The 10,709-nt window shown below is 47.0% G+C and overlaps 1 protein-coding gene across 1 annotated transcript in view; it reads right to left on the reverse strand.

Annotated features, from left to right (window-relative positions):
* XKR6 (XK related 6) overlaps nucleotides 1-10,709 on the reverse strand; it is a 297,975-nt gene that overhangs the window by 285,737 nt on the left and 1,529 nt on the right. Inside the window, exon 2 of the mRNA XM_026656352.1 lies at nucleotides 9,608-10,217. Within this exon, the coding sequence (XP_026512137.1) occupies nucleotides 9,608-10,217 (610 nt within the window). The remainder of the gene's footprint in view (nucleotides 1-9,607; nucleotides 10,218-10,709) is intronic.

The raw sequence follows: 10,709 nt of genomic DNA on the forward strand, positions 1-10,709 counted from the left end.
GTTTTTTAGTCATGTTTTTAAACTACTTTCTCCTTATTTTTGGAACACCTCCCACTACTCATTTTGCGCCAGATTGTTCAGATTTTTTAAATGCCTTCTGCTTACAACACTTTTTACTTCAACAGTATCAGCCTCTGTTGCTCTTTTTCCTGGCTCTGACATAACTGGGATAAATTCCAATCCCAATCTCAAACCGTTCCTGAGATGTTTTACTGCTGCCGTATGAGTGTGGTATGGCAGGCAAAATGCATTTCCAGCACTACCACACGTTTCTTCATAGATGCAGTGAGGAACCAGCTGCAAAACGGTTAAAATATTCCTCCACTTCCAACCAGCATGGAAGAACTGGAGAGAGCCACAGGGTATAAGTTTTCCCATACAATGTAATTCTATAAATTCATTTAGGGCAGGGGTTCTGAACCTCTCTCTTTCTGAGGCATTCCCCCATCCCCAACATGCTATAAAAACTCCACCTGCGCCACAATAACTGGTTTTCTGCATATAAAAGCCAGGGCCAGCGTCAAGGGGTAGCAACCAGGACAATTTCCTGGGGCCCCATGCCACAGGGGCTCTACTGAAGCTACATTGCTCAGGCTTTGGCTTCAGCCCCGAGGGGCAGGGTTAAGGGCCCTGAGCTTCAGCCCTATGCCATGGGGCTTCAGCTTTCTACCCTGGGCCCCAGCGAGTCTAATGCTGGCCCTGCTTTGCGGCCCCCCTGAAAGCTGCTTGCGGGCCTCCAGGGGGCCCCGGACCCCTGATTGAGAACCGCTGATTTAGGACATTTGTCACTCCCAAAGCTTTTGAGATGCACACAGGATTCACTAATGTGTATCAGTTAGGAAGGGGGACTCACAATGCTAACCGCTATACATACATACATGCACAGACTCCCTGTCCCCAAGAGCTTACACTCATTCCCACGGTCTCGGAGCACCTTACATGTGGTTTTTAAAAAAGTACAAAATATCTCAGCCTCAGTCTTTTTCTCTGTCCCACACATGGCAGGAAATTTCAACTTCCCACCTCTAGCTAGCCCAAGACCTCTCTGCCCTTTAACTCCAGAGAAAGCTGCTAAATGATTTGGCTTTAGATAGCTGTAAACGCCACCTTTCATCATTCAGGTGGGAGGGCAAACAGACCAACGCTTCTAAAGTTGAGCCCACTATTGTACTATGGGTAAAAAAATTGACCAATTCCCACTGGCTCCTGTACCAGTTCAGCTGAATTGGTAGGAGCAGCCACCTAGACAAGATGCTGGCAGGCAGCCCTGTTTTCACCAGCATTTTGATTAGACTTGCTTTTCTGCAGGTTTAGCTAAAAGGGTGGTAAAGCTAGTTTCAGAGTCCTTGTCTACCCTACAGCACCTCATGGTTTTAATACTGGTTCTGGTGAACTGGTAGGAATTTTTATGGTAAATTTCACCAGTGTAGAAATGGTCTGAGAGAAGACACTTGTAAAGTAGCAGGAAGGACTTTTTTTAGTGGATGGGGCACTAGACTGGGATTCAGGAGATGTAGCTTTAATTCCTGACAGCCACATATTTCCTGTGGGACATTTGGGCAATGGACTTAAATCTACCCAGTGTCTCAATTCCCCATCAGTAACAGAGGATACCGACCTACTCACAGAGGCGGTGGAAATGTAAAATCCATTAATGATTGTGAAGCATTCAGATACTACTGCACTGAGAACTATACAAGTACCTAGACAGAGAGTGGAGAAAGAGAGAAGCCATGCTGAAACACATAATCCACACCTGTGCTCCGTCTAACCCCCCAGCAAATCCTGGGTATTCAATGAACCCAGTCCTAGAAGCACTACAACCAAGCCAACCTCCGGGAAAGAGAACCCTGCGAAAGCTAATATTCAAATAGTGGCCATGAGAAAACACTGATGGGAAATGTAAGTCAAAGGGGCAAATTTGCATTTGACACGTAAAAGTCAGTCACACAAATCAGTTCAGCATTTTACCTGTCCATCCTGGAATCTCATCATACATGACTGTTATCAGACTGCACTGAATAGTGATAGAAGGTGGGTAAGGCAATACTTTTTATTGAACCAAGTTCTGTTGGCGAGACAAGATTTTGAGCTTACACAGAGCTCTTCTTCAGGTCTGGAAAACATACTCAGGGAATAGAGATGACAACCTAAATGCTGACAGGTGACTAATTTGTAAAGTATCTAAATGCTCAGACTAGGGTTGGAGCCATCAACCCTAACACAGAATGTGTGTGAACACAATTACAGAGGAAGGAAAGTCTTATGGTTCACGCACTAGGCTGGAACTCAGGAGATTTGGGTTTTCATAGATTCTAGGACTGGAAGGGACCTCGAGAGGTCATCGAGTCCAGTCCCCTGCCCTCATGGTAGGACCAAATACTGTCTAGACAATCCCTGATAGACATTTATCTAACCTACTCTTAAATATCTCCAGAGATGGAGATTCCACAACCTTCCTAGGCAATTTATTTCAGTGTTTAACCACCCTGACAGTCAGGAACTTTTTCCTAATGTCCAACCTAAACCTCCCTTGCTGCAGTTTAAGCCCATTGCTTCTTGTTCTATCCTTAGAGGCTAAGATGAACAAGTTTTCTCCCTCCTCCTCATGACACCCTTTTAAATACCTGAAAACTGCTATCATGTCCCCTCTCAGTCTTCTCTTTTCCAAACTAAACAAACCCAATTCTGTCAGCCTTCCTTCATAGGTCATGTTCTCTAGACAACCAGCTGCCAGACCCTTTTTGTAGGACTTGAATATTTACTTCCACTGGTGAGCACTAACTCACACTGACTTCAGTAAGAGTAATGGGTTCAAAATCTGGCCCTCAAACTTTGTGCCTCATTTCCCACTCTGTTAAAGGAGGGGGAAGCTATTAATACTTCCTTTCTGTCTAGTTTGTAAATTGTTTGAGCAGAATCTGTCTTTTACTATATGTATGTATAGATCTTGGTGTTCCAATCTCATTTAGGGCCCCACGGCACTATGCAATACCAACAGTCATATACACATTGCTAGTAAAACAACGAACACCGCATTGGTGTATATACACACACACTTGATCAGTTCAGGTATATGCATATTGTAAATGTAGTGCTCAGTGCACAGGTGGTAGCCACACTGATTTTATTAAGAGGCTCCATTTTGGATTCCTGTGTAGGTCTTCCTCCTCAATAACACCTTTTTCCTTCTAAACTCTATCTGAAAACTATTCATTTGTGCATATGAATGCCTCGTTCCCATTTGTGTACATTTTATTTGAAGAGAACAAGCCTTTTTTTTTTTTTATAAACACTGCTTCTGGAACTATTTGTTCTAGGGTTTTCCCAAACTGCTTAAACCTCAGAAAACTTTGTTAATAATGAGCAGAACTTTAGCGTAACCATCTGTCTTCCAAGCCTTCTACCACAATCGCCTTCTCGCAACCTTGGCTGATGGCTACTGAACTGACTATATATTTCAATGGATCCATCAAAGAATATGCAATAAAGGGGAATTTTAGATTTATCGATTCCACCTTCACAGAGGACCAAAATCTCCAGTCCATTTTAACAGGCTAGGAAGGCCAGAAATCCAATTTCCCCCCCACCTCCATTTCTAGTCCTTGCTCCACTGCTTGAAAAAGTTTGTTGGTCTTGAAAAAAAGATCAGTACTAACCTTGAAAACTGTTTTCTATTCATGGAAGATCACTAGACAGTGGATCATAAAAAAAAGTCACTATTCTCCACAAGCTTCTCTCACCTTCTCCTTTAATTCAAGCATGATTTTTGCTTCTCTCTCTCTCATGAGCTGTTCGATAAATACTTTACACCAGCTGAAAGCTTTCAGATGGTATAAAGCTTTGGTTTCTACCTCTACCGCTTCTCAAGACAGCGGCTGCTAAAAATCAAGTCAGGATTCACGGGAAATAAAGCAAGCATTTAAGAAATGGGAAAATAAGGTATTTGAGGGATTCAGATTTCTCCGTGTTATACCTCCACCATCTTGCCCAGTACAATGCTCTGTCCCACACAAGGCAGGAAATGCTTCTGTTTTAATTTGTCTTTTCTTTATGATAGGTTCAAGACAACACCACCACCACATCACTTTTTTTGAACAAGATCTCTCAACTCTCCCCCCCCCCCCCCCCGCAAACACACACCAGTGTTTTTCCACATATGCAAATTACATTGCTGCCAAAGAGATGTTATATGATTGTGTGGGAGGGGAGGTAGTCCAGAACACACTGCAAAGGTGCAGTCCACCCTTTGATAAGGCTAGGGAAAACTCTTCTCTCCAAAGGCTAGATCATCATAAGATCCGCTTCAACATCTGTGATTTGACCCCCCTCTAGTGGGTAACCCACAACAAGGCAGTAAACCTCACTACCAGTTAACAGCCAATGCAGAGTCTCCTTTTGCTCAGGTGATTAGCTCCCTTTATAAGCCTAGATGTCCTCTATTCTAGCATCAATGCCTTTTGTGCTGTTTAATCAATGTGAATGGTGTCTACAGACAGATTCCTTAAGGTGAGAGATCCCATACTATGCTGTATTAGAGGTAGGTGTTCAGAATTCTCTTCTGTAGAGCCATCTCACACAGAGGTCCTTTTCAATGGAAGAGGGGAATTTCTCTCTGCAATATTTGATTTTGTGCACAACTCGGCTTGTCACAGCATTGTCATTTACCCCAGTGCTTCTTCCCTCTGTCAGGCATTTTCAGAGCCTGACAGAACTCTATGCTACAGCCAGGGTTTCACAGCTTATCCTAAAGAGGAAGAACTCAGCTGCCAGACAAACTAACCAGAAAAGTAGCAAAATATGTAAGTCTGCCAGAAGAGACAGCAAATGTGCAGAAAGTGTCTAGAAATCTGAGTACTCAAGACAGAAGAGTCTGACAAGATTCATGGATGGGTACTTCCAGCTACCCGGTCGTTTGACAGATAGATATCTTCCCATCTTAAGCAACCCAGACATGATCTAAAAGTCCAGGAATTGCAGACATAATTTAAAAAAACTCTTCTCATCCAATGTATCTTGAATATAGCGAGTGTTTAAGTCACACTATTAATTCTAGAGCAAAATTCTCTAATGTAACTAAAACAATCCTCATTTATCATGTACACATTAACAGCAAATATTCCATTTAAACCAACTGTTGAAGCACAAACTTAGCTCCTTGATAGATTAGTTTGACAACCTATGCAAATAATATTTATCTTTCCATATCCCACACAACCTTCTGCAAAACATGGGAGTTTCCCACATTTGGTACATCAACTAGTGAAGAAAATAGTCAAGTCTTTACCTCGATTGTAGGATTACATAACACATGTAGAATATAAATTTTTAATGTCAAGGGAAAGAGGACTACAGGGTTTTCTTACAGTCCAGTTTTTTTCATAACATGTACATTTACTGTTCTTGTTTTAAAAACTTATTTGAATGCATTACATGTAAGGTAACAGTCCTGAGAATTTCTGTGAGATACAATAGAATAGGATTTTCAACTGATCAGCTTTCATTTTAGACCTGTCAGTCTCAGGTTACACTTATTCCATTGGATTTTAGTGGTATATTCCTAGATCTAACCTAATAGTATAGTGCTATGTGAAATTTCACAGTTTACACACTAAACCTTGTACATTTTAAGGAATGCAATCATGACCCAGTAACCTACTTGCAACAGTGATTAGAAAGAGGTACAGATACAAAAATAATATTGTTGAGCACTTTTAATACAGCTAATTAGCCAAGATGCTAAATCTTTCAAGTCAAAACGTCTATTCCTTAATTTACACAGATGAATGACTTCAGTGGAAGCAACAACCCTGGCAAGCTTAAAAGGCAACCCTGCATCAAGTCTATTTCAAGTAACACCACAGCACTGCCACATTCTTCCTCAATGAACATCCCTTCTGCAGTTTTGTAGTGCTGAAGCACAAAAGAGCATAATATGCATGACTGGCATCCTTTACTTTGACAGTTTGGCTGAAATGTTCTAGTCTTCAAGATTACCTAAGAAATTAAGATGAAAAGCAAAAATTGTAGACTGTTAAAATAAGGTAGAAATAGGTACATGTGTAATGATACGAGCTTAAAACCATATTGCTCATGCAATGATTGGGACAATAAAAATATTAGCAATAAGCAAACTGAGTGAATCTGGAAATACAAATTCATTCATCTCCCATCAACGCTTTCATTAACCTCTCTAACAGCTTGGCAAAGCCTAAATTTTGTATGTGATCGTGCAAGTACAAAAATACCAAATAAGGACAAAACTCCAAAAAGACCTCACTCATTTGTACTAAAACTGCTAGATACTGCCTACACAATTCCAAGACCTAATGGAGATATTAATGCTCCAACGCCCGCCCCAAAAAAAAAAAATCAACGTATTCATTCTAATAGAAGCTTGTATGCCTGCTGTAGGAATTTTAGCTATGAATCTTTTTATTTGCAAGTCTCATCGATGTTTAGGAAAGGAAGTCCCTATAGGATGACAAACCATATTTGATCCCCACATATTAAATACAAATTATGTGACATTCACCAAGAAAGAGCCCTGGGAAATTCAGAACAGGATCTCTATACAATTCAGTCCTACTCCCCCATCCTCCACGACTTTGCTTCCAGCTGCAGGGCAACAGATAGTTTCTGCACAACATATACTTTTGTTCTTACTATATACTGTATTTGCACAGTTCATATCCATTCTTATGAAGGAACCTAAGCCCAGCGCATCACACTCTGATCATACATTGTTTAAGTCATCCCCCTCCCTCCCTCCCTTAAACTTCTTACCAGCATGAAACGATTTAGCTGCAGGCAAATACTGCTAAAATAGTGCTTTCCAGTATTAGTCCCATCACTGCATTCAAGATTAATTTTCATGACAGTCGCAACAGCCATGGCAGAAGTGTAAAAACACCCTCGAAATAGTCACAATGGTTAGTCCACAAATTCCTTCAATCGCAGCTCTCTCTGCTTTCTTAAGTCAGACACGGATCCAGCTTCAGTCCACTGCACTGTTTAGCAAGATCTGAATGTGATTCAGGTAATAGTCAGGATCACAGCGCGCTCTCTTATTTCAGTTAACGTGACTTGGTCTGGAGAGCCCCTTCTCAGTCCCCGTGTCAGCAGCCCCAGACCTGCACATTCCCAGCACTGAAATCCTCCTCTGCAGTGAAAAGTCACTGCTAAATCTGGGCAACTTAAGCCTCTTTTCTTCATAGAAGCCACACACATCATCTCTTCCATGCACGACCGAGCCACTAAGCAGCATAGTTTGTTTTTTCCCCCCCCACTGTTCACTCAAATGTGTTGTGGGTTTATTTCTGCCAGTGCAGATTTGCACACTGGTTAATACATAATCGCTTATTTTGCTTGGCTGCATGATGAGACACCCCCAACTTGCCAAAGGAGCATCTGCACCAAGCTGCTTTTGCTGATGTGATCTGCATTTGGGGATAACGACTGGCGGAAGGAGGCAGAAAGGTGTGTGAACGGATTCTTCTTCCTAACACATCCCCACCCCACACACCCTAGACGTGGCTGCAAAAATATCCACAACCACTGAAAGGGAATTTGTCTTAAATGAGTGCAAATGACATTGAAAAGACGACAGAACAGAAATGTGTTTTCTGTTGCACTGCATGATTTCACCAGCTGATTTCCTAGGTAGCGATTCCAGAGAACCTTCCCACACATTCCTCCCTGCCCCCCTCCTCAAAAAAAAAATCTTTGCTGTGCTATCTCCATTTTACCTCAAGATTCTTGCGCTAAGAAGAAACATCAAACCCTCTCTTCTCCCCCTCAAATGTGCTGTCTCCATCTTAACTTCAGTCACTTTTTCAGAAATTTCATTTAGCAGCAAAGTTAACCCCTTCAGTTACCTATACATCATCATCCACAAAATACTTGCCTTCTATCTCACCAGCCCTTGCTGCCCCCTCCCCCACACCCACCCCAACAAAAATACAATCCTCTAAAATCCATTTGATGTCTTTTATCGCCAGGATTTATCCTGGAGATTTCAGTGCAGGGATGAAATTAACTCCATCAGCAACAAGCCCTTTGATTCCCCTGTGCCCCATCACATAAAATGTCTCATTGTTGGTTTATCCCACATATCTAGCCTCTTCTGGAAAATATCTGAAGAGGCCAAATTAATCCATTTGTTTGCCCTATCAGACCCCTATTCCTCCAGATCTCCTTCCCAAATATTGTCTGTGATCTGGATGCCTGTTACCTCCACACTCAACTTGGGGATTTCATCCCATCCTCTCTCATCCATGCTTCTCACCCTCCAGCCTCACTTCTGAAGTCTCCCTTTTCCACACACACAGAGTTGTCCTAGAGGACATGCAGCAAAATAGCTCTGTACAATTATCCTTAGATCACCTCTTTCCCCAAAATCCCATCTCTGTGGGGTTCATTTTTACAAGCTCATTCTAGGGAACCCCTTCATGCTCCCTCCCAAATCTTTGTTGGGGGTATGCTGACCTCCAAAGTCATACCGGAGATTTCACCCCCAAAACAGTTCCCTCCACTCCAACCCTGGAAATTTTCCTTTGCCTATCCCCACTTCCTCTGCTATCCAAATCCTTCCCTTGAATAGTCTTTCCTACCTTCCCAGGGAAGTCCTCCTCCTCCCCCGCCCCCATAGCTTCTCTCTAGGGAACAAACCCCATCTCTGACCTCTAGTCCCTTACACCGGAGATCTAAAAACACTCCCCAATTCTCCTACACCTGCTGAAGGGGTGCATCTCTCCTATTACCAAAGATTTATCCAGGACATCTCACTACATTTTTCCCTCTTCCAAACAACGACCTGCTTCCCCCTCTTTGCTGAGTGTGACTAACCCTGGGGGATACATCTTCCCCTCTTTCCCTTATCCTTTCCCTTATTGAAGACCCATATCCTAGAGCTCACCCTGAAAGCAGGCAAGGATGTGAACCCACTTCTCCCCCCAATCCCAGATCCAGGCCCAGAAGTTGTCCCAGGGGTAGAAATGAGCTAATCCCTATTTACACCACATTAATCCATTCAAACTATGTCCACATGCGGTGGGGACCACTTCTCCCCATACCGTGCGCTAACCCTGGTGGGGATTGACCAGTTTCACCTCCCAACCCCAGCTATATGCCACGGAACATTCCCCTCTGGCACAGGAGCAATACAACAGAGTTATTTCTCCCTGTGTGGGAATGACCTCCACCCCACATCATCATCTCCTCTGCCTGGGATTCACCCCTACCCCCATAATCCTCCCTTCCCCATCTCTCCCCAGCCCCCTCACCTGCTCCTCCCCTTCTGTGCATGTGTAGGGGTGACTCTCCCACTCCCCAGGGCCTTCTCCGCAATGTGTGTGTGTGGGGGGGTTTACAACTCCCCCTCTCCCTTGGCTCTTCCCCCCCCATGTAAGTGGGGTCATGACTCCCCCTCTCCCTTGGCCTCTCTCCCCCTCAATGTAAGTGGGGGGTGACCCCCTATCCTCAAGCCCTCCCCCCGTGTGCGTGGGGGGCTGACCCCCTTCTGCAAGCCCTTCCCCGCTGTGTGTGTGTGTGTGTGTGTGTGTGTTGGTAGGGGTCGACCCCACTCTCTCCCCCCCCCTCCCCTTACCTCCAGACCTGTCCCATCTGCAGCAGGTGGATGACGGCCTGCCAGATCCAGACGGAGAGCCTGCAGAGGCGCTGGGCCCCCGGGGTGACGGTGCCGGCGGCCCCCGGCCGGCGCCCGACGGCCCCCATCATGGGCGGCCCGCGGCTGCTGAGGCCCTGCACGGCGCCCAGCCCGCCGCCCGTGTAGTCCTGCACGAACCAGCGGAAGCTGAGGATCTGCACCAGCACGGAGGGCAGCAGCACGAAGGCCAGGGTCAGGCCGCACCACACGTAGTCCCGCCGCCCGTAGTGATGCAGGGCCAGCCACAGGTCCGTGCCCACGTCCCCCAGCAGCACCAGCAGCGCCAGCACGATCCACAGGCAGTCCAGCCACGGCCGCTCGCCCCCGCCGCCCGGCCCCCCCGGGGAGTGCGGCGGCCCCTCGGAGGAGGAGCCCGGGGCCAGCGGGTCCGTGCCCCCGCCGCCCCCGGCCCGGCCCCCCGCCCGCCCCAGCAGGCTCCGCAGGCAGGCGCTCCGGCAGCCCCAGTAGCACGACGAGGTGTTGCAGCAGTGGCAGATGTGCAGGGAGCTGCTGCCGCCCTGCTCGTCCGCCCCGTCGCCGCCGCCGCCGCCCCCCGCCGCGGCCGCCGCCGCCTCGTCCAGGTTGTGCAGCTGGGCGAAGCCGACCCCCGCGCCCCCGCCGCCGCCGTCCGACTTGGCCGCCATCTTGCTGCCGCCGCCGCCGCCGCTCGCCGCTCGCCCCGCTTCTCCGGCCCCCTCGCCGGGCTCCCCCCCGCCGCTTCCGGGGGAGGCGCTTGCCGGGCCCCGCGCAGGATGGAGGGGGGACCCCTAGCGCCCGCCCGGCGAAGCGCGGCTCCCACGCTGCCCAGGAGTGGCTGCAGCAGCGGCCCCGTCGCCGCCCGCAGCAAGGGCCCTCAGCCCCGCTGCCCCCGGGACCTCCCAGCCCAGCCCTGCCCTCCTGTACCAAGGACCCATGAGCTCCCCCAGGACCCCCACCCCAGTACTCCTACACCACGGACCTCTGAGCTCCCCCAGGACCCCCATCCCAACCCAGCCCTCCTGCACCAAGGACCCCTGAGCTCCCCCGGGACCCCCCCCCCCAC

The sequence above is a fragment of the Terrapene carolina genome, unplaced genomic scaffold (assembly GCF_002925995.2).
Source record: "Terrapene carolina triunguis isolate 2854851 unplaced genomic scaffold, T_m_triunguis-2.0 Scaffold228, whole genome shotgun sequence".
NCBI classification, from domain to species: domain Eukaryota; kingdom Metazoa; phylum Chordata; order Testudines; family Emydidae; genus Terrapene; species Terrapene triunguis.